At 39.9% G+C, this 25,993-nt stretch overlaps 1 protein-coding gene across 3 annotated transcripts in view; it reads right to left on the reverse strand.

The window, feature by feature from the left end:
• Positions 1–25,993, reverse strand: part of LOC128374087 (oxysterol-binding protein-related protein 10-like) — an 81,665-nt gene that overhangs the window by 37,341 nt on the left and 18,331 nt on the right. For 2 of the 3 annotated variants that reach the window (XM_053334331.1, XM_053334333.1), the window contains 3 exons: positions 17,754–17,833; positions 11,856–11,924; positions 5,290–5,487 (listed from right to left, as the gene is read on the reverse strand). In XM_053334331.1, coding sequence (XP_053190306.1) covers positions 5,290–5,487; positions 11,856–11,924; positions 17,754–17,833 — 347 coding nt within the window. The remainder of the gene's footprint in view (positions 1–5,289; positions 5,488–11,855; positions 11,925–17,753; positions 17,834–25,993) is intronic. The other variant, XM_053334332.1, reaches the window with a different exon arrangement.

A 25,993-nucleotide genomic window follows, 5' to 3' on the forward strand; every position in this document is an offset into this window, starting at 1 on the left:
GGCTTGTAAATTTATTAATAGATTGTGCAGAAATTATTTTTAGTTATTGCACCTTCTGTGACTAGCAGAGCCTTTAAGCCATGTGAGCAGAGGTTGCTTTAATCCTATTAAGACAATAATAATCACGTATTTTTGTCAAACTTCAAGTCTGTGCTGCATCTATGGGCCTCCTGCCTGGTGCGAGGACGGTTCAGTGAGTGCAAGCGGGACGTGAATCAACAGGGCGGAGCTGAGGAGGCAGATCATGCCGAGGCTCACTGATGTGCAGAGACCGCTTTCCCTCCATGACAGATTGAAAGAGGGCCAAAATTGTGTGTATCTGTGTCAGGATGGAAAGGTAGAGGGAGGTATCTTATAGGAAGTATAACAGAGTGGTGTTTATGAATATTATCAGCGATAGTGACCACGAGATAAATAGCAGGTAGGGCAGAAAGACCCCCAATGCTGCCGTTTGACTATAAATCTACTGATAATCAGCACCAAGCAGCTTTCTGGTCTCTACTGTGTACGGCGGTGCATAAATCTCAGTGCAAGCAGACTCCTTTACTGTCGTTTCCAGCATCCTCCCGGCTCTGTGCCAAAACCCGTCAGATAAGTTTATGGGCCTGTTATGAATAAAGGAAAGAGAACAGCAAACGACAAGTGGAGGGAGGGACGGAGGTTGGAGGCTGAGCGAGGAAGCAACAGTGGATGGGGAGAGAGAGAGAGAGAGAGAGAGAGAGAGAGAGGAGAGAGAGAGAGAGAGAGAGAGAGAGAGAGAGAGAGAGAGAGAGAGAGAGAGACAGAGAGACAGAGAGACAGAGAGACAGAGAGATGAGACGAGCTAAATGATGGCAGATACTGCACGAATCAGGTCACAGGAAGCAGCAACCCGATTCTTTTGCACCAAAAGAATGTGAAGTCAAACGGAGATTGAATCACACATCACAGAGGGCCTTGTTTTCTCCGTCTGTGGAGGAAACACAAGCACCAAAAGGAGTGTTTGTTTTGCTTAATGATCGCACCATCTGCTCAGTATTTACTCAAACTGTCCCAAGTTCACTTGAGGAGACAGACACTGCTCCTGAGAGGTGAGAAATTATTCCACTCGCACCGACAGCTAGTTGCTCCCTTTCTGTCATACAGTGAATCATTTAGGCAAGATATTCTTAGTGTGATGAGGCAGACACAGCGTGGTGGATCTGAATGGGGAATTTAACTACTTGAAGCCAGCCAGGCCTTTCGATAAGCAAGAAAGGCATGAAAGAAAGAGCTTTGCATGAAATATGGATGCTTCTTCAAGTGTGGCATCAGAATAACGAGCAGAGGACCCAGATGAACCATTGAGGTAAATGCCAAGTTTTCAATACACTGTTTAGCTAAAGATTTGGCAGTCTACTCCCCTGCTAGAGCCGCTATAAGAGAGGGGACACAGTGATACAAGGTACTTAAATCCTATTGTGAGTTTTCAATTACATGACAGGTTATTAGGCAAGAAGTGGGGGGGGGGTTTTTTTAGCCTGTGGTGTACTAGAGCGTCCTATTTGGCAGACTCGCACAAAGCTTCTTTGTCCCAGTTTAAGATGAGAGTCGTCTTTGTTATTCTGAATCCACAGTCTGATAACTACAGGTGAAAGATTGCCTTCATTTGCCTGCAACCTTCAGCTGGCCAGCAAAGTCAAAACACTGTGCCTCCATTGTCTCTGAATGAACACCATATAACAGCTAAACAATTGACAAGCATACATTCATACAATTCATAAATAGAAAATAAGCTATTTATTGAAAAAAAAAGCCAAACATTCATCAATTTCAGTTTTTAAATGTGAGGATTTGCTGCTTTGTTCTGTTTTATATCACTGCAAGATGAATAACTTTTGAGTTCTGCACAGTTTCTTGCACAATACAAGGAATTTAAAGAGTCATCTTGAACTCTCGTAGCTCCAATTTTCGCTATGTCTGGAATAAATGATTAACTGATTCATAGAAAAATATTGAATAGATTAATCGATAATGAACAAAATTATAAGAGGTAATTAAATTAATTGTATTTTCAAGGCGTAATAAAGGCATTAGCTTGGTCAATAATCTGTGCAAATTACCTTCAATACAATCTTTGCCTATACTTGACATTAGATTCAAAAATAAATAATTTTGTCTATTTATTTATGGATTCATTTATTCATTTGTAAATACAATTATTATCACTTTTCTATCAATTATTAAATGCTTTATCACCATTTATGCATCACCTGGGGGTCCTGGGTTACAGGAAATGAGGTTAAAGAGGAAGGAGCAACAACATGTGGCAAATGTCCAGTGCTGGAAAGAAACCAAAGATGTTGAGACTACAGTTTATTCTACACATTTTAACCCATAGGCCACCAGAACGCTCCTAACTTTTAAGGATTATACAATAAATTTCTGTTATAATTTATGAAAATGGAGGTATTACATTTAGTTTGATAATCAGATTATTGAACTATATTTAGCTGGTCAAAGTGAGTAATTTAAAAGACCACATATCAGGGCTTTCCTGGAAATATGATGCAATACGATCCACACTATGTGATTATAACAACGCCAGCTTAATCCAGACCTTTTCTGTATTCCTCTCATGCAACTTTGTGCTGTCAATAAAGGCTGAAGTGCCAAAAAGAAGAAAGAAGAAGAAAAGGAGCCACAGATATTCATAATGAGGGAAATATACCGTTTGTTTTCACAGCTGAACAGCTTACATCTAAACTCTAAGACAAAAATGGGAACATCTCAGAAGCTATCATCTGAAGATTAAATATGATAGAAGATTTGACCTCTTCCCTCTCTGCTTGTATTTCCCTCCTGTGTACCGACTGCTTACATGTAGAAAACTATTTTACATTTAGAAAGCTTCTTGTTTCTCCATGTCCACGTCTCGTCCTCCTTCCCAACTGCTAAGTCATCTTATCTCCATAATTCACCGGCCAGATGCACAGCTGCCTGGCGACAGTCCAAAAAGCACATTTCATTTCTAAACTGAAAAGGCAGAAAGCAAAAATGCTGCAGGTAATGGCTATAAAGTAGATTGCCAGGCAAGCATACAATCATGTCTTCATCATGTCTTTATCATTTTCACTTGGCAAGCTCAACTTCAAGCCTAATCTTTTGCAATTAATCACTATAAAACCAAGTGCAGACAGGCTATTAAGAGGCAAGGAGGGGGAAAAAAACAATCTTCTCTTGAAAGATAAGCAGAGAATGGTGAATGACTGCGTCGGGTGTATGGAGATGTAGCAGATGAGGGCCAAGTGGTAACCAGAACTGACAGGTCTGGTGACTGAGGCGGAGAGAATTAATGAGGATTTCAACTTCAAACTAAGTCACAAACTGATAGGAAATTTCAAGTGGAGGGATTTTTAATTAACTCAGGATGTGCTTGCAGGTCTGTAAGTTTAAACTCTTACGGAAACAGATCTATTAAAAAATGTACAGGCTGTGCTCTTTACATTCAGGGATTAGCAGGACAATACGGTCAGGCACATAAAGATGATCTATATGGATGAAGTCACATTTCGCCTGTTCATCACCTTCGCAATTTACCTTCTTGGCAAGTGCTGACACTTTTACATCTCGTATGTTGATTTTTGCACACGTTCACCACACAGACACAGTTCAACGACTCTGCCGGCTCTTCCCTCTGTCACTAGCCATGTTAATCAGTATTGATATATGCAGTAAAAATGCCAACAAAGCTGAACTTACAGTAAAAGAGGGAGCACGCTGCAGTCAGGGTCAAGCCTGCCAGGAAGCCAGAAATATCTGCTGAACTCACTGCACCAGCGACCCACCTGAGACCAGTGAGACCAAAGGCTCTGAAGACACAGGCCACGTAAAAATAAGTATAGTTTTATGGTTATGGGTTTGTTTGTTTTTTTTTCCTTGTTCAAGTCCAACAACTCTGAGGTGGTTGAATTAGCTCCTGTAGTGTGTCATCCAACCATGTTTAAAAGCAAAATAATTATTGCTCTTCCCAACACCACACACCAAGGAGTAAAAAAAACCTGCCATAATAAAGAGAGATGAGATGATAAATGTTTAGACACGGGGGTTATGGCGCCACATTCAGACCACAGACTGCATATAAAAAGGTGGACATAGCGAGGTGTGACAACATCTGTTTGTTTGCATTGAAGCCAGTCTGGTCTGAAGCCCAGAATTTCTGCTTATGGTCGGCACCACCTTTCCCGCTTGGAGCCAGGACCTTTCATTAAAATTAAACGTACTGAAATATTGCTTACTGAAATATTGCTCAGAGTCCCAGAGCCGAGGACAGCAGCAGCTGAGTGAACTGTCAAACATGGCTGTCAGTCAACACCTACACGGCAGACATCAAAGCTACTATATGCCTTTGATTCATATTAACGGAACAATAACTTCCAAAATGACCAACAGCACAATTATTAGAGGACCCAAATTTATCAATTGAGACCATGATGAGTTGTTTAAACAAAAAGGATTGACTTTGCATTTTTTGAACAGGAGTCAATTAGAGCCACAGAATTTTTTGGAGGCAGCATCTAGTGGTCATCTGTGGTATTGCACTTTGAGGTATGTCCCCATTGGCTTCAGACTCGAATCATGGTAGTTGCTGCTTGTTTTAGACAGTCTTTCCAAGAAGACCTTGATAATTTTTCACTTGGTTGTGCACATAAATTTGACAAACATAATTGAAGAATAGGAGACAGGCTGCTGGTTTCTTAAAGTTTTGTCAGACACAATTCGACCATCCAACAAGTCCAACACAGAAACTGAAACACCCAAGCTGATGTTGATCTCTAAAATTAGCCAAATCTATTTAGATAACAGAAGCAAAACAAAATCAGTTAAATCATTAGTCCAACTATGTCAGAAACACAGTTTACATACAAGAGGTCCTGGTTCATCTTTGACCAACTGCACTCCCTGCACAATGAGGAACCTTATTGACAATTCAGGTGCATTCACTTGAAGTTTCCCCACCCAAAAAAGTTTAGTTGGTTTAGATAATCTGATTCTACTGTATACTTCTTTACAATGTGTCTGATCATCTGACCACTTCCTTGTCTTATCTGACTGTTGAAGTGTTTTTTCTCAGAGATTAGTTTGTCAAGTACAATGTTCTTATTAGCAGGAACGAAAGCCAAAACTATGGATATAAGACCAAAGTTGTGATGAGATGGAATTATCCTTTAAAGCCATCTTACCAAATCGATAACACACACCCACGAGTCTGCTTTGCATGCGGAGTCTAGAGGCCAAAGGTTAAGATATCGTCATGCCTTTGAAACCCACCTCTTTGACCTCCAGCAGCCGTCCTGGGTACTGACTCTTGGCCCGCCGAGCTGCAGCCGGAGATTTGTGGTGGGTGATGGTTACGATGTTGCTGGGTGAGGCCGTGGGGCCCAGGTGCCTCTGGGAACCCGGGGATGAAGATGGGGTTAGGTGGGGGAGGAGGGAGAAGCTACGGGTCCGACCAGAGGATGAGGAGCCCTGGGGGAGGGAGGGGATGACACAGAGAGAGAGAGAGAGAGAGAGTTGTGTGGAAAATTAAAAGTGACAGGAGCGTGATAATGTCAAGGCAGAGAAATTGTGAGGACAGGGGAAGAGGTTTTTCTGAATTATAGAAACTTAGACGAACTTGAGTCATCTTGAATAGAAGCCAAGTGTCCATATGTTTAGTCAGGCTAGCAGCAGGTCTGTCTGCTGGTCAGTCAGCAACTTTGAACCAGACTGAAATATCTCAACATCTATTAAATAGATTGCCATGAGATTTTGTGCCAACATTAACACTCCCCCCTGTGATGAAGCCTAATGACTTTGGGGATCCCCTGACTTTTGCTTTAGTGCCAGCATGAGATTGTGAAATGTTTAGCAAATTCAGTGGCAATCCTTCCGATAGTTGTTCACAGACCTTTATGATTCCTTTGTGATACTTTACAATAGGCCTACTATAACTGATGATCCCCTGACTTTTCTCAAAGCAGGTCAAACTTTTAATTCCTCCAATACTTTGGGTCATGCTAAAGATAATCCGATCAGCCTTGGCAGTAGATTGTTTTTAGTGCTAATTAGCAAATGCTAGCTTGCTAACCACAGTGAACGGGTGCATGTGGTAAACACTATAAATAATAAATATCAGCATGTCAATATTTAGCTCAAAATTCAATAGTGCTGCTAGTGTGGCTGCTACAACCTAAGGTTTGAACAGTCACTACAAAACAAGGATCTCTTAAAATACCATAAATTATTCCTTAATTTAGACCTTAAAACTGATCAAAAAGTTTGAAAACCACACCTGAATTTTCACCTTAAATATAGAATGAAGGCCTTTTAAAAAAGGTATAAACTGAGGTATGGTTTTATGTGTTTTTTGGTCCTGTTAAACTATTAAACTGTGCAAATCATCCATTTAAATTGCCTTCATTTAGTTAAATCCATTGATTTATCCATTAAAATCCCATTTAAAATACCTTAATTCCATCATTATAAATGGGGAATTTAAATGTGAGAAAATTAAGGGATTTAGCTTCATAATGGGAAAGATCTATACATTTTGAGAACTCCATAATCTTCCCTACATTTCCTTAATATAGTTTTAATCCTGACACAAGCAATTGAATTTGATAGTTTGAGAAGTGAAAAGTGAAGCTGAACTGAGCTGTATTAAGGAGGTAGTCATCCTTTTGTTGTTTTGTTCTGCAGCTCTCTGCACCACAGCGAAAGTCACATCACATTCTTCATTTTAATGCCTCCTTCGCTTCCCCTCTGTGACTCTTGTCTCTTCAGTTCGCTGACCTCTGTGCAAACACAGGCAGCGATGTCAGACCAGTATTTCTCTCTTCTGTCTTTACTCTCCATTAGTTTACAGCAACGCACGGAGACTAGGCACCAGAGATTTATCCCTCGGAAAAGCACAGAGGTCTGGTCACTGCAGGAGTGAAAATAAAATAGATCAAATAAACAACTTCCAGCCCACAGCACCGCTCACTGAGAGGGAAACAAACAGCCTAAGTTCTTTTGGAGTGATGCTGCTCAGTTTGCCAATAATCCAAGAAATCAAACCTGTGACGAACATGGCATTGAAGAAACTGCCAGTACTTTGCAGGAAATAATGAAAAATTGACATACTTCATAGTAATAGAGGATTGTTGCTCATGTTGGGTCTTTGTATAGTTTTTGATGATGAACTGCATATATATATATAAACACTAGAAATGAACTTACGGTGACTGTAAGATCACCTCCCTTGTGATTAGATGCATCCAAACACAAAATAGAGGGAGTTATAGTAGATAGGTCCTTGTGTAATCATTTTAACAGAAAATAATCAGCTTATAGTTGGGAACACTGTTGTATTGTGCAAAGCTAAGCCATGAGCCGTGAGTAAGCAGAAAAGGGAACAGCAATTGGGAGTGCGAACAGATAGACATGCTGGGGTTTTTTTGTCCTCCATAACTGGCACAGAGCCCTGAGCATTTTAGTAAAGTGGAGCAGAAAGAAAGCATTCGACAAAGAATATTCGAAGAAGGGAAGGGAGGGGCGGTGATGGAAGGAAGAAGGACGTAGATGCAGGAGAAGTATCGAGATATAGGGTCACTTTGATAAAAAGTATGACTGAGCACAGGAGTGTACGATCTGCATGCTCCCTGACAGACTCGACTCAGGGGAAAAAAACAATAAGTCTTCATGGCTGCTACTTCACAGGTGCTCTGCTGTAACTCGGCCGTGGGCGGACTTGGCCCAGTGTGAGACAGCGTGGGTAGATGGTACAACGGTCAGCTGCTGACATGTCATTTTCTACACTACAGGGAACAGCACTAATTACATATAATTAAGTATTCAGTAATAAGCATTAGAGTTTCATATGGATTTTTAAAATACCTCAACACGGACCATTTTAGTATGAAATCAGCTGACACATGTTTTGCAAATATTAATATTTTATTGAGGGACCTCTGAAACAAGATTAGCACCTTGGAGTGTTAAAACTTGAAGTCAAGCGGTAATTAGTGTAAGTCCATTTCCTGATTTTCAAACTTGTGCTATTCCCTCCGCAGTAAAACTTGGCTTTAAAGTCCAATATGAGCAAACACACCAGTCGGCGAGGGTCATACAGTGCACACATTCAGGCAGAAATTAAACAACATTAACAGTCCAACTCAAAGTCCACTGTTTGACTTCTCTTGCCCTTCCTGTCAGGGGTTATGTGCCTGCAGTCTCAGCCTCAAAAACAGAGCAGTGCATGGTTACTGGCCTATTTATGAGGCTGCTTATCAGCTTGAGAACTTGCAGCTACGCCTGCAGCCTGACTGGGGTCTCCACCTGCAGCTAGACCCAAAACCACACCTGTCTGACAGAATAGCGGGAGGGCGGACATAATAACATCATCATCATCATCAATAGAGGTTTTTTTCTGTAGTAAAACATTTTATTGTCACAGAAGGAAAAACACAGGTGTAAATAATAATAATAATAATAATAATAATAATAAAAAAATAATGTTTACAGAATTCCACTTGGCTTCTTTGGTTTCAGGGTCTTGGTAATGTGCATGCTGACTCTCTTTCACACTTCGATGGCTTTCTGGGTCACTTGAATTCTAAATGTTATTAGTTACACTTGTGCTTTTCCTACTATGACAAGTCAGAATGTCTGAGGTCAAAAAGAAAAGAGGGTATGTATGTGATAACCGTGTTTGTGGAAGTTGATTTTAATTGACATTTTTTATTAAGACTGTGTCAGAGAAGTGTTGATGCAACTCTATGATTAATTTTGAGGCCAATGTTTTGTTTGTAATGTGGTCAGGGCTATCAGGAGGTCACATGACAAAGAGGTCATGTCAACAGGAAGGATATTTCTGGAAATGAGTGGCACTAACAACACGAAGAGGACTTTACTTTCTACAATTACACATTTTTAAAGCTGATTCAAGGATGTTTTACATTAAATGCCTCAATGATTACCTGTTTTGAGACGAACAATTAAATAAGGAAGGGGCCTAGCTAATGTGGGGAGACTATATAAATATATCTGAACAATGATAATGTTATGGGGATTGGTTTTAAGCAGGTCAAAAAGTTGTAGGTGCCTGTAGTTCTGCTGGGGGAACATGTGACCTCAGTATTACAACAACAGCCTTGTGTTGGATTGTATTGCATGCAAAATGTGAAATGCAAATCCATGTACAGTCTACTCAGTGCTCAGTACTCTAACAGCTCTATTCATCCCCTTTTTACTTTCAGAAAGACTTAATTTTGCCTCTGAGGCTTCTAATCATTCTTTTCACTGTCAAACTGAAACCAGCGTGACTAAAGTTAGCATTTGAAAAGCACCTACAGTAGCACAACGTTAACCACTTTAACCAACCACCTGTGGGACTCAGCTGTGGCTGGAAAATGGCACCAGATACTGCGGCTTCGCTGACTCCACCATCTGGAGACCTCTGATAGATTGGTGGTGCTGCAGTGAACAAGGTCAAACTCTGTGATGTGACCTGATGAGAATCTATAGAAAGCTCATGCCACAGAAACACCTGCTTGTTCATTTAGGAGTTATTGCTTTATTGAATGAGGAGCTTTCTTTTCTTTCACAGCGCTCCAGTAGACTGTTACTGTAGATACAATATGTTGGCGTGCAGTGCATTAAGGTGTAAACTGTAACTGTAGACTCTGCATTTCTCTTGTGTGCAGTGGATAAAATCATTCAGGCTTTAATAAGATGATGTACTTCTAAGTTTGACTAAATTATGAACAGAGCAGTTGTTGGTAATGAAATCCTTAGCAGAACAGAGGGAAACAATTTGGAAGATTTACCAAATGATTCCAGTAAAATGTGATCAAGCTCTACAGGAAATAATAAGTTTATGAATTGAACAGTAGAAGTTCACATTAATTGTATCTATAAAACCTGTGTTATATGATTATTTTGGCCACAAAAAAAGTTGCAAACACAACTCTGACACATCATCACCTTTTAAACTGACATGGTGAACTTATTAGATAATCATTTATTTGCACATCCAGCAGTTAAAGATGAAAATTATCATTCATTTGGAGTCATGTATCTACTTGGTGTATAGTCACTCTCTTTTAGCTCTGTTTTTTGAAATATCTGGCTCTTTAGCTGCTAGATGCTCCACTATGTTTATCAGTTAGTTGCCAACTGTGTCCATTTGGCGCTCAGCAGGTAGTGTACGGTGGGATTTTAGAGCTTTATCACTGAAAACAGCTGCCTGTGGTTATGAGAGTGGTGAGAGTGAACCAAAAGGTAATTTACAATTATAGAAAATGTCAATTATAGCCCCTTTCAGGCAGGTCACAACAGGAAAAAAGCTGAATAATAATTATATAACTTTATAGGGTACAAAAAGCTATTTTTGTAGTTACTACCCCGAACTTGGTGCAGTCCATGTGGTATTTCTTCCTCATCACTACCCTTCACGCCTCCAACAACAATAAATTGATTTCACATTACATGTAGGTCATCAGTATGCATGTTACCCATCCTTCACCACCTTCCTTCAGCAGGGCATCAAATCTGTGAGAGTGCTGAGAGTGAGAGGTCTAACTCTATCTTTTCTTGTGATATAGTGGGAGAATCACAATGAAAGACTGAGCAAATAAAGTTTGTTTTAGTTTGTTTAGTTTTTATGTTTACCCACTCTGTCTTTTCTGTGCTTTTTTCCTTCGTCATCTGTAATTTTCTAACCCATATGATCAAGGCTAATTTGTGTGTTGAGAGGATAAATGGAAGATGATGCCTAAACCGAAACTTAGATAATTTGTAAGTCCATCTGCTAACTCCATCTGCTGATGAAGCTCATGAAATATGATCAGAAGCTCCAGAGCAGCTATTAAATGGACCTTGAGGTGAGACAGTGAGGCTTCTAATGTTCTACTGAGTTAAAAAATGTGTTGATTCAGCTCCATGGCTACAGATTGTGAAACAATTTTACAATTGCACAATATTTTGAAAGCGTTATCTATGCTGAAAAGGAAAACACCACACAAACCTTTCCTACTGCAGATTTGTTCTACAAACTCATCAACTACAATCTAAGTCCATCTATGCCAGGTTTGAGATCAGTTACAGCATCTACATAGGTGAAAAGTATGAAAATATGTAAAGCCGTCTCTATAGTAACTTATACAGATTCACTGGGAAGATGATCCGTTGCCCTTTTTTGTAATAAATAAATCCTGCTACACCTTTTCCGCCAAATTGGTCTGTTATCAGAGATGTAGCTGAGCCTCCGCCGCTCGCTCCCTCATCACCACGGTAGCTGTGATAACGATCTGAGAGGCAGACAGTGCAGCCCAGGGAAGGATTAGACCACAGCAGTGGGTACAGTAATAACAGCTGCTACCGTAGCAATGCCCCACAGTCACCGAACAGAAACAAAAAGCCTGCTCAGCTCCGCAAGGCTGGAGGGAAAGAAAAAGAAGAAGAGGAAGAAGAAGAAGAGAGAAATAGGCCTTCTTCTTCTTCCTTCCGCTCTTCCTTGCTTATCCAATTTTCTCTCATCTTTTGATTGCTTTTCTCATCACGGCTGAGCAGAGTAATTGGACTTTGCTCTCTCTCTCCAGCTGTGCGGCAGTTTGAAGTGAAGACGAGCTACGTGTTGAATGATCGAGCCAGCAATGAGGCTGTACTGGTTAATCGTTTTAAAAAAGACACATTAAAGCTGTATTTTTGCTGAGAGTAGCCGTCGTGGAAAACATAATCAACACTACAGGACAGAGGATGGACTTTTTATTTCTGATGTTTAAATGCGATGTTTTGAAGGTGAGACAAAGTGCAGTCTGCAGTGGCATATTAAGCAGTCTCGGATGTATGCTTTTGTATGTGTGGTGACTTACCAGCAGCTCCTGGCTTCCTCCTGCTTTTTCCACACTCAGGTGTTCATCTGAGCTCTTCAACTTCCTCACCTGAGACCAAACACACAAACCGACAGAGACAAATTAAAAAGGAATCACATGAATACATCAATAGATCAACATAACAGATGCTGATGTTTCCTTACAGTAAATAGCACGAGGCATCCCTGAAGGGTTTAATGAGTAAGAAAATGATGTGAATCATATGCTATGACTTTTGCAATCACTATCTAAACAAATACAACAAAACCAGTAACTGCAGCTTTTGATTGAAAACTGAGGTTAACTCCTCTGTAAATATCAATGAAAACAAAATGACTTCACAAAGCTTGGATTTATACCAGGGAAAATGTATTGGATGATTATGCACAGATTAGAGTCCTAGTTTTGATCTTAACTGGGATATGATGTTTACACAGAGCATAGTTAACATAGTTCGATCAAATTAGGGTGAAACCTGGTTATTCCCATTGTTGTAGATTTTACAAATATCCAGGTTTCTACCAGGCGGGAAGTTCCAGTCCTCTGAAATGAGGCCAACGCAGAAGTAACTTTGAACTGCATTCTATCAAAAGGCCACCAGGGGGCGACCGTTTTGGTGTCAAAAGGACTTCCGTCTCTATACAAGTCAATGGAGAATTCACCAACTTCTCACTTGATTTCTAACCTCAGTAAACGTTTTCAAAATGTGGTTATGGTCTCAATCGCTAGTTCAAAGCCTTCTTCAATGCAGTATGATGTTCATTTGTGAAATTTTGGCCTCCCTGATTTTATACTTGACGATAAAGCAGGGTATGCATTAGGGCGTGGCTACGTCGTGATTGACAGGTTGATTGACCAATGTCCTCGAGATCCAGCCCTCGCAACCAATTGCAACCTCCCCGCTCCGTCCATGGCTCCACCTCATGCCCATATAAGTAGAATCCGTGTTTTTATTTTTCCCAGCATGCACCTGAAATTTTCAAGATGCCGCTGCCTAGATTCGAAACTATTGGCTTCCGAGCAGCAGTCCACAAACCAATGGGTGACGTCACGGATGTTACGTCCATTTCTTTTATACAGTCAAGTAAGATTGTCTTGCCTCACTTTGGATAAAAGCATTTGTCAAATGACAAAATGTTAACCAGTACAGAAAGAAGAAAACAAACAAGGGTGACCGTAATGCTCCTCATTAAAGAACTCATCATACTTTCACTTTATTTTAACACTATGATCATCATTACAATATTTAGCATCATATTTTTGATTTTACTGATTTTTGGGTAACTTGAGTTGATGACACACCTCCACAAACAACAGAATTATCAGAAAACTGGATAAAGTGCAGAGGCTGAAGCATCTTGGTTCATATTGGAGTTATCACAGTTTCTGGACCCAACATACGATGCAACACTGAAAAAAAGCTGCTACCATTCGCCAAATGAGCTCACGAAGTTAGAAACTTTTTCCAAAACTCTTTCCAAACTTGTTCACTCATAGCTGCAGCGAAGACTTCCATCTACAAACTTTAATACCAAAAGTTTGCCAGAGAAATACCAGCGTTTGGATTACCCCTCTACTTCATGCACCGCTGATTTCTACACTGTCACAACCTGCGGTGGAGCTCCAGGAGGAGCTCTATAACAAGCCTCATTCTCCACTGGATCAGGCAAAAGGGGATACACCCCACAGAGATACAGACAGCACACACACATACACTGACTAATCCCTTGAAGCCCACGCTAAACCTAAAAAATGCACATGTCCAAATATTAATCCATGAAATGCATATTTAGAAAAAAAAAGAGTGGTTGTGGATAAAGGTAGTTGCTACTATGCCCGACATGCTAATCTTTCAGAAATGCGCCCGTGAAGATGTGAAGAGGACAGTGAAGCCAGGGAGATTCACTCACACTCATCCTCAAATAAAGAAGCAGGAGCGTGTTCCCATAAGTCCTCCATCAATGAAAGAGCTAAAAATATTCCTGAATTAGACAAGGAAGTCAAGTTTCAGGATGACACAGGGGAGCTGAGATCTTCTCTTAATGCAGAAAAAGCACACAGTGTTTGCCAAGGTTGTCAGTCATGGATTTTTATATTTCATCACTCATTTTCCTCCTTTTTTCCCCCGTAGTTTCAAATGCAGTCTACCTCTCTTAATGTTTATTTTTCCCATCTCTCACTTATTTCTCTTTTTTTTCTGAGTGGGATGCTTGAGTATAAAGTCACAGAGTGTGTGGGAGTCAGAAAATGAAAGAGCCTCTGAATAACACATGAAAGAAAATGATGACACATATAGTGCAATGAGACAAAAATCCCCTGAGTTGACAGAGTGCAGTCACTTCTAAGTTTAAATACTGTGTTGCCAGAAAACGTTGATCTGCCCCAAAAACTCCTAGTAAATTGGTAATTTGACAGGCTAATATAAACTTTCTGAAATATTATATGAAATTCATGACACAGAACATGTTTCTTCATAGTTCTGTGTTGCAAATCTCCATGATCAAAGTGGCACAGTTTGTTAAAGAATTTATTGGACCAAGAAGAAGAAGTATTTGGAAAGAACATTTTGAGTCATATAAATCTTCATCTTAAAAACTCATGATTAGATGAGTAGGAGTGTGTGGATACGATTCCTTGTTGGGTTAACCCTCAAGGAGGAAGAAGAAAGGAAAGGAGGAAGAAGGAAGGAAAGGAGGGAGGAAGGAAGGGAGGAAAGGAAAGGAAAGAAGGAAGAAGGAAGGAAAGGAGGGAGGGAGGGAGGAAAGGAAAGGAGAGAAGGAAGGGAGGAAGGAACAAAGGGAGGAAGAAGGAAGGAAAGGAGGGAGGAAGGAAGGAAAGGAGGAAGGAAGGACGGAGGAAATAAGGAAGGAAGGTAGGAAGGAGGGAGGGAGGGAGGGAGAAAGGAAAGAAAGAAGGAACGGAGGAAGGAAAGGAAGGAAGGAGGGAAGGAAACAAGGAGGGAGGGAGGAAGGAAGGACAGGAGGAAAGAGAGAGGAAAGAAAGAAAGAGAGAAGGACGGAGGAAGAACAGAAGGAAGGAAGTAAGGAACAGTCAAAACAGACGGGGTCAATTTGACCCGGGAGGACGACAGGAGGGTTAAAAACTGAACAGGAATGCACAAACACCCCGTCCTCCCTGGAGCCTTTCTAGACTCAACAAGGTGGACCAGCTCTGTTTCAAAACTCTTTGTTGTGGCATTCACTCCAGAGACACGGAGGGCTTAAACATCAAATAACAAGATCCAAACCATGTGCCACAACAGAAGCCTCTGTATGGTACAAGAGGAAGCTATTAATAGATGGGAAAGATCGGTAAACACAGGCCTACAGATTATTGATGACCCTGTGGAGGAGAGAGCAGTTGTTTGATCTTTTAAGGATCTTAAATATACTAAACTCAATTGAATTCATAAAATTGACACATTCTGTTTGGTGCATTCATATGTTTTATGAAACATATTAGAGGCCCTCCTTCACCATGTTTGGAAGGGTAAAAAATAGGTTCGGAAAAGAGATACTGGTCCAGGAATCCCAGATGACCCAAGGAAGATTTATTACTTATTAACATGAAGCTCAACCTTAGCTAATACATCATAAAATAATCAATGGAAGTTACTGGCCTTCCTGTAAATTGTTAAAACTAAAAGAACAATGACTCGTGCTGGAGATGTGATGAGGAGAGAGGGACTCTTGAGCAACTGCTATATTTTATTGAAAAAGCAACAAAAAAAAGTGGAAAAAGATGTTTCTTTCAGCAGGATTTATTGCTTATTAACATGAAGCTCAATTTTGGTTAATACTTCATAAAATAATCAATAGAATTTACTCGACCCCTTTTAAATTGGTGAAACTAAAACTAAAAAGACAATGATTCGTGCTGGAGATGTGATAAGGAGAGAGGGAGAGGGAGAGAGGTGCATTTGCTATATTTTGGTGAAAGAGCAGAAGATATGTGGAAAAAGATTGTTTCTTTCTTGAATAAGATGTTAGAAATGCAATCATCTATTTGGATTATTACACATTTTTATCAAATATAAAAAAATATGAAAGTTTGTGGTTTCATTTAGCCATGGTTACTGGCTGTAAAATCATTTTTAAACTATTGGGAATCTTCCAGTACGTCCACTTTTAAAGATGTGGATTGAATTAACGAGTAAGATGGCTTCATACGATACAAACATGTGACAAATAGACTGTGTGTGAGAGAAGATGTCTTTTTTATGGTGCTTGTTTTTGTCCCAATTAGTGAAACATTGACTGTGGAGCTGATTGACTGCCTATCTAAAAGGCTCTGAATACTATATCTGACTGATTCCTGTAACTTGGAGGCCAATATGGATTATCCATTACCCAGTGTGGGTTATCTTGTATTATAGCTTCTCATTATTTCATTAGGAACTCCCAGTTTTATTGCTGGCTCTTCAGAGCTCATTCGCTTTGGGGTTCTTTTCTCTTTTTTATTGTATTGATTGGAGGTTGTTGTTGTTTTTTTATCTATTTTTTGTCTTTATAAGTCACTGTCATAGTTGATACGGGTTATGTTACTTGATTTATATTTATTAAGGATATAACGGTAAATGATGTGTAGTCATGTGAGGTCACCCAACTGTTTTATTTTGTGTTTCTAATTGTTCTGCTTAGTTAACAAAAACAGAAAAAGTCACACTGTTTGGTGGTTGTGTTTAAGTAGTATAATGTCCTTGCTAATTTTAATTATAAGCTAGTTTCAATCTAGTGATTTACTGAATCAGGTTGTTGCACCATTAAACCTTAAGAAATGTATTTGGGTATAAATCAGTTGTTAATCTGCAGTGTTGTCCAATCAAGAACGTTGTATGTAGCCTAGCTAACACAAAGCATCAAAAGCTATAAAGTAACAGCTAGAAATCTTAGTTTTAAGGCCCGAACTATATAATAGCTAACTGAAAATCCACTGTACTTTGTTTAAAAGTAAAAATGCATTTCAGAGTTATTAGTATTCATGCATCTTAGAATGAGATGGAAATATCTGACTATGCTAACCTTACTGACACTATTTAGTCATTTTTGTTATTAGCATGTATCATTTTTGAAGACCCAATTGAAAATCATCTTTTAAAACAGCAAAGATATGTCGACCATATTTCATATTAGCCCTTTCACTCTTGAAACGCCTCATTTATTAGCAAGCTAATGCTAGTTTGGTCCAGTTACACAGAAGTTACAGCTGAAAGTTACTGGGTGTAAACTCCAGCTGCAAAAGAATAACCTATTTCACTTCACTGATGCGTAAATCTACACTTAGTAAACTCTTATGTTGTAACTTGGTGAAAAGTTGAACTTATGAAGAGCTGCTGAGGGGGCCCGTGGCACTATAGCAAAAAGGCTGCTGTAAGATTTCATTGAGAAAACAGCTCATTAAAAAAAACAAAAAAAAAACATGCCACAACTTTCTGGAGAACTCTGGAGGAAAGCTTAAATGAGACCCAGGGGAGATGATGCCATTTAAAACGAAAAAATGGCACAGAAACCTTTCCACTGCCTTGAAGCAAAACAGAAAGACAGGGAGGAACATGACTTCCTTTTAGGCATTTAGTTTTCAGGACAGCACAGAGGGGTTTTCACCTGTTGGAGGGCTTGCTCCTGTGCAGAGAGACAGCCAAATTGCTAAACTCATGAACCTGAATTTACTGAAACGAGAAACTGTCACATTTACTCAGAGCTGGGACAGAGATCTCCAGAGAAATGTCAAAAGCTTTACGTTCACTTCTCATCCAAAGGAACACGGACCAAGAGCTCGGACCAGGGTCATGTTTACAGCTCTGTTACCTGTGTGTGTGTGTGTGTGTGTGTGTGTGTGTGTGTGTGTGTGTGTGTGTGTGTGTGTGTGTGTGTGTGTGTGTGTGTAGTGTGTTTTTACCTTGGCGCTGCTGTCAGAGTGACGTCTGGCGCACGCTTGGAGCTGACTGATCCAAAACTGCTGCTCTTTGGCGTCTGATGCTGCAAAGGACACACAGAACAAAAATACACTAGTTCAATTACAAGCCTTTCTCCCTTGCACACACACACACACACACACACACACACACACACATGACCTCGAGAATAACCAATAAATCCTCATACGAGTTCACAGTCAGGTCAATATGCAGTTATAAGAGTACGCTATAAAGTGTCACATCCACTGATGGGTACCATTCAATTTTTATTATAATACAATGGCTTCCATTTCCACAGATGAGCGTTTAAAGTACTGCCCAGGGTTTTTTGTCGAAAGAAATCAACACCAGACGGAGGAACAAGATGTCCAAATTATTTTAAAATTGTATTCTATAAGCAGATGATTTGCCAGTTTAGTGTAAAATTACTGTCTGAATGCATTTTCAATGGCGTTTCCAGCGTCCAAGTAATAAAGTTAAAAAAGGAGCAAATGCTTATCAGTCGCTTTTATAAATGGACCGGGGCTGTAATTACCATTGAGGACACTGCAGTCATGCCCTCTGCATCTCCTCCAGGGGGGGTTTAGCAATCTAGGGGGGTTGTTCACTTTCACAAATAATGTTGGTTATTTAATAAAATGGTGATGACAGTGTTTTCATATTTAACATATCTAAAATTTGACTATAACTGAGCTAACAAAATATATAAAGAATTCACTCCATTTTCCTCCAAGCAGCAGTCTACTCTTGACAATGTGGAGAAAGGCTTTGGGAGATAATTTAGACTTTCATATTGGAAAAACTAATTCATCAGAAATGACAATTTAACAGTTAATTAAACAAAAACAAAAACAGCCAAATAAAACTAATTTATGAAATAACAAGGTCCTATCCACAGCAACAGTCTGTGTTTGGAATAACAAGAAGCTGATAATAGATGTGAAATCTCTCTTCAGTGAAAGATGGGACAGTGTGCCCCATTAATTATCTATCCTTTTAGTTTAATCTTAATTATTCTTGGATAAGGAGGAGGCAGGTGCATGTCTAACATTCGAACTGCAGCGCTGGTATGGACAAAATATCAAAATATCAGGTATTGGAAGCTGTAAATACAAGCTTTATATGTGCCGAACCCTTCTGTAAATATTTTTGGCTCCGAAAAGCTTCAGCTGGTCTGAACTGACAGTGAAATAAAAGAGTTTTGACCCTGAACCTTGCATGCTGAGAGGAAAAGTGGCAAGATTGAATGCAGCGACACAAACCCATACATACAGCATTTAGGGCAGGAGGTGTATGCACGAGGTTTCAAGTGTGGTTTTTTTTGGGCTGCCTCTCGAGTCAACAGTCATTGTCGGCACTGAGATTGCTTTTTGAAACCACTCCAGTTGTCCCACATTGCAGATGGGTTCACGAAGCACAAAAAGAAGCTTGTAAACTTGCAGAAAGCGACTCACAACAGTACATGGAAGCACATATTCAACAAAATTAAAGGAATAATGTCACATTTTTGGAAATACCCTTGAGAATATGTATTTCACTGTCATATCTGTTTGTTTATCATGAAGCCAGCAGCCAGCAAGGTTAGCTTAGCTTAGCACAAACACTGGAAACAAAGAGTAAACATCTGGCTTGGAGCTGTAGGTAACCAAATCTGTACAAAGTATGAAAACAGCACAGATTTAGAGTTGCAACCAATGATTATTTTCATTATCAATTTATCTGCCGATGAATCATTTGGTCTGTAAAACAATACAAAGAAAAAATGGTCATAACAATGTCCTAGAGATAGGGTGATGTCATCAAATGCATTGCCTTGCACAATAAAAACAACCCCAACTACTTATCAAGGAAGGCAGGAAGTTCTCACTAATTTAACTCATTAAAAACCTGGAAGCATCACATCTTTGTATTTTTGCTTGAAAACAAAATCGTTGTCAAGACTACGCCTTTAAATGCAAATCAATGCGTAAAATGAACAGACAACCAGGCTACTCATGACAAAGCAGGTTTTAGGGTGAAACAAAAGTCTGTATCAGTGGATGGATGGGCAGGTGCACAGGCGGACAGATAGATAAATACTTTATTAATCCCAAAGGGTGATCAGGGGTGCATGAGTGAAGCATGAGAGGAGGTGACCTGCTGGACTCCAGTGATCTCACTTACTGCCAAATGATTACTCAACATGCCGACCGTGAGGCCATTTGATCCTGTTACTGTACCATGTGAATGATGACCTGATCTCTCTGAACCTCTTCATTTCCCCCCTTCTATGCTAAATTCAGCATTCGGTATTCAAGAAACAGAGCGATTCATTTGGACAATTTTCCAGCAGAACAGGAAGCAGCTTTATACTTGTGGTTTTCCCCCTTGGCACAAAGACAACTCACCCCGCTATCTAAACAGAGATACAGTAGCCAACTGAAGCCTCGGATTTGCTGACGAACACAACAAGCCCTGCAAATGAAAGACGCTGACTGCCTGCTTGTGCTGACCTGCTCCAGGTCAGACTGGAAAATAATATCCTTCTGATCCCATTTCACTGACTAATTAGTGGAGAACAATGTCTTTGATACGTATGATAACATTGAATTTAAGCTGTAGGTCAATCCCAGCCGGAGCACCGACAGCATCAAAGATAACAAAAGGTAAAAGATTACAAACCCACCAAAGATATACCAGAACAAAGCTTCATCTCAGCCAGTAACAAAGGAGAGAGAGTGTGTAGCAGGTAATCAGTACACCTGAGTAGGGCTTGATTTGAGGGTGCGCTTGATTTTTCTCACACTGTGTGATCAGCGGTGAGGTGATTACAGACTCAAATGGCATCTCAAGCTTTGGTCATTTCATATCTCTTTCGGTTTACTCTAAATTGAAATATCAAGTCCCTATTTTTATTTTGAACCAACAGATTGCAAACATAGTGTATCTGCATATATTTATGAGTCGTTAACCCAACGCTATAGTTATAGATGCACACATTACTTCAACTTTTCCAAAGCTCAAATAGTTGTCTAGAAGTTTTAAATCTTGTCAGTTCTTCTTTTCAGTGATACATACAGCTCAATAAAAGCTGTAAACTCCAATAACTGCTGTATGATGCGTCTCAAATCAAACATATTTCAGAAATGTTCTTTATTTATTGATTTCTTTTTTTCTCTCCCAATTTTCTATTCAGTTTTTGCAGACAGTACAGAGTAGTATATCAACTTTACATCAGATCAGAGCGTCTGCATTAAAGGGACCACAGTAAGCAACTAATAGGTTATTTATTGGTTTCTAATGGGATAGTGCACACTGATAAACATCCAAGTCTGTCTCGTTTAAAATCACCCCAACTGTGAAGAACCGACTCTTGAGACGAGTGTGAGGATCTAATGTGTCTAATTCAATCGCAACTGCAAAAACAAATTAATTTTTAAAAATAAATATCTTCTTTATGCTTTTATTAAATAGGTTTTTTTCTCTGTATTCTGGTTGGACTCATTAAATATGATTGATAATTGACTATTATGAAGTCTGTGCAGATAAAGGCTTTAACCAGAGAGTCTATCAAGGTCTCATATCAACGCTTCAAAAGCCCTAACGCAGAACACAGGAATAGGAATGGGACACCTTAAGCTTTTATAGACCCTCACATGAATGTGCACATTAGGCCCACGAGACTGAAAGGGTGAAAATTAGGAAATGCTTATTTACAGATCATCACTTAAATGGTTGCTCAGGTTTCATTTAGGGTTTCCAAACTACTGCATAAGACTCCTGTGAGGTTTTCTGTTCAGTAAACCAAAGTTTAAACTGAACAGCCATCACAAGTTTGAGGAAGTAACATACATTACCTCTAAGAAAATGTTTCACTGAGAAAGATACAAACTAAAATAATAACACATACATGACGCAAATGAGAATAAAGAAGCATAACTCAACTAAAAGCTCAATTGTATTAATTCACAAACTGCTTACCGCTACATCTTCTAGCTTTGGCCATTCGAGAGGTTATGAAACCAACTGTGAAGACATTAACATGTTAACAGTGTGTTTAGTTAATATGGTTAACTTGCAAGCAAACACTTGCAACATTAGCACAGGCGGGGAGTTCCAGTCCTCTGAAATGAGGCCAACGCGGAAGTAACTTAGAACTGCAATTTTGGCATCCCTGATTTTATATTTGACGATAAAGCAGGGTATGCATTAGGGCGTGGCTACGTCGTGATTGACAGGTTGATTGACCAATGTCCTCGAGATCCAGCCCTCACAACCAATCGCAACCTCCCCGGTCCGCCCATACTTCCGCCCATGATTCCGCCTCGTGCCCATATAAGTAGAATCCGTGTGCTTTTTTTCCCGGCATGCACCTGAATTTTCAAGATGGCGCTGCCTAGATTCGAAACTATTGGCTTCCGAGCAGCAGTCCACAAACCAATGGGTGACGTCACGGATGTTACGTCCATTTCTTTTATACAGTCTATGTATTAGCATTCATGTGGAGTCATGTTTGTGTTCACATGATGATGATAGTCATTTTTTCCACTGCTATTATGAAAAAAGATTGCAGCTGCTTTAATGTGTTATTTGTGTCATACAGTTTCTACCATACAAGGACAACATAAAGAAGAAAACTGAAAAGAAGTGCTCGTCAGATCATCTAACAGCGTCGGGAGTTCTGCTCCGACATACACTTTTTTTGAACTTTCCGAAAAAACACACAACCTATCAAAAAATGTGATAACCTCATTTGAAGCATATTGAACCCTTTAATCTTCTCTTGTCAGACATTTTTTTCATTTAGGTAGATTCAGTATATTTTCCCTGATTTACATCCACCTAAAAAAGCTGTAAATGTGGAAATAAGTGCAGCACTGTCCCCATTAGAGAGAGGACGGATGACATCAGTAGATTAATCTGGAATAGCATCACCATCAAAATGAAAGTAGCGCTTTAAAATCTTTCTCTAATGATTTTGTTTTTCTTTTTTTGTTTCTCGAAGTGTTGTTTGACACGCCGATTGAAGTTATTTTAGCGTATAGAGAATTCAATTTGCACCTGTCAATCATTTACTCTGTCGACATCTGCCTCAGTCACGAGAAAAACCTCAAAGGGTCTTTTTAAAGTGAAGAGGCAACTGTGAGAAAATGAGACATTCACAGAAACTCTTTACAAGCGCAGCGTTCGAGACATTGCTCTCCTACTGAGAGTGGCGGATCGCCTCTCTGGGGAGAACATGTATGAATATTGTACAGAAACACCTGTAGCACGCTTTCTTTCTGCCAAAAAAAACCTCTTCACTTGTTTCTTGTTGTCATCAGCCGCTGAAATCACTCACTCTTAAAAAAGGGCCACTTTCCCCAGAGAGCGAGCGAGCGTCTAAATCATCTATTTTTCTCCGTGATGTGCACAAGCCTATCTGTAATTAAAGATAATTAGTCGTCTGTAATGAGGAGAGCAGCCTCCGTGTGTGGCTATGCTAATATGCACCTGTTCATATAGTGACGCATGCAGTAAACAACACTGCTTAGCTAAGACCAGGACGTGCTGTTCTCATTTCTGATGAATACTATGAAACTGATGAAAAATTCAAAGGCTGGCTTTGTGTCACAAGAACCGCAGACTTAGAAGTGACATGCTGACAGTCCTAATCGTTTGATGAATGCAGTAGGTGTGCACCTGGAAAACCGACGAGACTAACAATCCAACGGGAGCGAACAAACTGATTTGTCCGCCTGTTTAAAATTAGCAACAATACACACTCGTCCAGGTCTGTGTGTCCTATTTAAATGTCAATGTACATCTCAAAGAGACGGCTGAATGGTATCTAAATACGACTGAATGAGAGAAAGAGAAAGAGAGAGGGAGAGAGAGAGAGGGGGAGAGAGAGTGAGAGAGAAAGAGGGACAGAGAGAGAGAGAGACACAGAGAGAGAGAGAGAGAGACACACAGAGAGAGAGAAAGAGAGCAAGAGAGAGAGAGAGAGAAAGAAAGAGAGCGAGAGAGAGAGAGAGAGAGAGAGAGAGCGAGAGAGAGAGAGAGCGAGCTCCTTCTGAGTCAATCATAGCACCACCATCATCAGCTAATTACAACCATTTTAATTACAGAACTATGAAAGACGTTATTGGTTATGATAATGGTGAGTCACAGGATTAATGTTTGGACCAGCAGTTAGATTTGATTAAAGTGCACGGAGATATTATGAGCAGAGCATTTTAAACCGTATATTTCAAGAGAATGGACATGGCTGACAAGGACCAGAAAGGGCGGAAGTACAGTCTTGCAATTACATTGACCTGAGCTATCTAATCAAAACGACACAATGAAGTCTGATCCCTGTGATTATTCTTAATAAAGCAGTCACACTCATGCTAAGAGAAAATTTGCTGTAATTCTAGGTTTAACTTTAATTGCATTTTAATAGCTTTGCTTCACTCGTGACTACTGAACCTCTCATTTTTAAAGTATTGCCAACAGGATTTAAATGTCATGCGGCGCTCAAGGAGGCCGTTCACGTCTGACGGCAAAGAATCAAGACAGGTTTATAATTTCATACACAGTCGAAATGAAACCGGGAATTTAAAGCTAAGAAAAATCACTCTGACATTTGAAATAGTGCAAATAACTAAAATCCAGTCTTGAAACACAATCTTACTGAACAGTTCTCAAGCCATGTGGATCTCTCTGTATATTTAGGTAAGGATGGTATTTAAAAACTAAATCTGGTATTTGTTGGTTTTTGTGGCCATAAACAAACATCATTTCCTGTGAGACCATTGCAGTAGTGCTGGCAAATATGGAAGAAAGATTGTTCAGTGCCGGTTATTGCACAAAGATTAAAACAATTATGCATTTTATTTCTAGCTTTCTGGACTGTGGGTCACATTAGAAAAGGTCTGGCTTAAAGAAATGTGTATAGGGTGTTTTTATAGCTCTCAAATATAAAAAGAAATTGGTGAAATTTGACCCTGAACAGCATGTAAGGGTTAAGACATGTCCGTAATAACAGCTGGCTAGAAAGGACTGAACACTGTAGATGAGACAGCAGAGATTGCAGCGTTGGAACAATTACTTAATGAGTAAGCAATGGGGGAAGTTATGTTTAATGGATAAAACCAAGTTACCCTGACATATATATCTGAGCTGCTGTGCTGTAGGGCTGGGCGATATGGGCAGAATCAAATATCACAATATTTTTCACCAAATACTTCGATAGCTTGTCGAAGTAAACTCCAGGAACATACTCTTTTTTCAGAACGACAGATGAAAGAATGAGAAATTGCTTTGAATTATACCCCTTTTCCACTGAGCTGGTGCTGGTTCGGAGCCAGAGCCTGACTAAGCACTGCTTCTTGGCTTTTCCACCGCCAAAGCTCCAGCCCCGAGCCTCAGAACGGGAGCCAGAGCAAGCACCAACTCTTTGCTGGTCTAAATACAGTCTATGGTCTAAAGCAAGAACCGATTACGTCAGCGGACTGGGGGCGGGGCTAACGTTTATTAGCCATCTAGCGGGGCTAACGTTTATTAGCCGGCTAGCGGGATTAACATTTATTAGCCGGCTAGCGGGGTTAACGTCCATTAGCTGACTAGCGTGGCATTTACAGAGAGCTAAAGATTTGCTGATTGAAAGTACCATTTTTACCTCTTTTTTTTGCCAGAGCTTCTTCTTCTTCTACTTCTTCTTCTTCTTCGTTTCCGGCAGGCTAGATGCCTTGCGCCATGTTACTGCCTCTCACTGGTGAATCATGGAAGTGTTTCAAAGGCACGCGCTGGCTATGTTATACAGTGATGTAATCACGTGGCTCCTTGCCGGTGGAAAAGCAACAGGTTCTTAAGACTGAGCACTGGCTCTAGCACTAGCTCCGAAACAGCACTGGCTCCAGCTCAGTGGAAAAGGGGTATTAGAAAAGTTAGTAGAACAGAGGCTAAACCAGACATGACGTCAGCTCTATGTGTAACAATCTGTTATGAGTTGAGTTTCCACACTTATGGAACAGCTCTATTCACTGAATAAAGACTCTGAGATGTGTCTTTGACAGACATATCACTGTCCTCATCTGACTTCCTCATCTGACCGGCAAGAAAGTGAATAAGCATATTTCCAAAATGTCAAACTACTGCACCAGACTACAGAGCAGCTTCTTTCCTCAGGCTTTGTGACTCCTCAATTCATCCACTGCACTCCAATATAGAAAAGTGGTCTTAATTTCATGGCTTATTATTTATTAATCCATTTATA

The sequence above is a fragment of the Scomber japonicus genome, chromosome 15, assembly GCF_027409825.1.
Source record: "Scomber japonicus isolate fScoJap1 chromosome 15, fScoJap1.pri, whole genome shotgun sequence".
Lineage (NCBI taxonomy): Eukaryota > Metazoa > Chordata > Actinopteri > Scombriformes > Scombridae > Scomber > Scomber japonicus.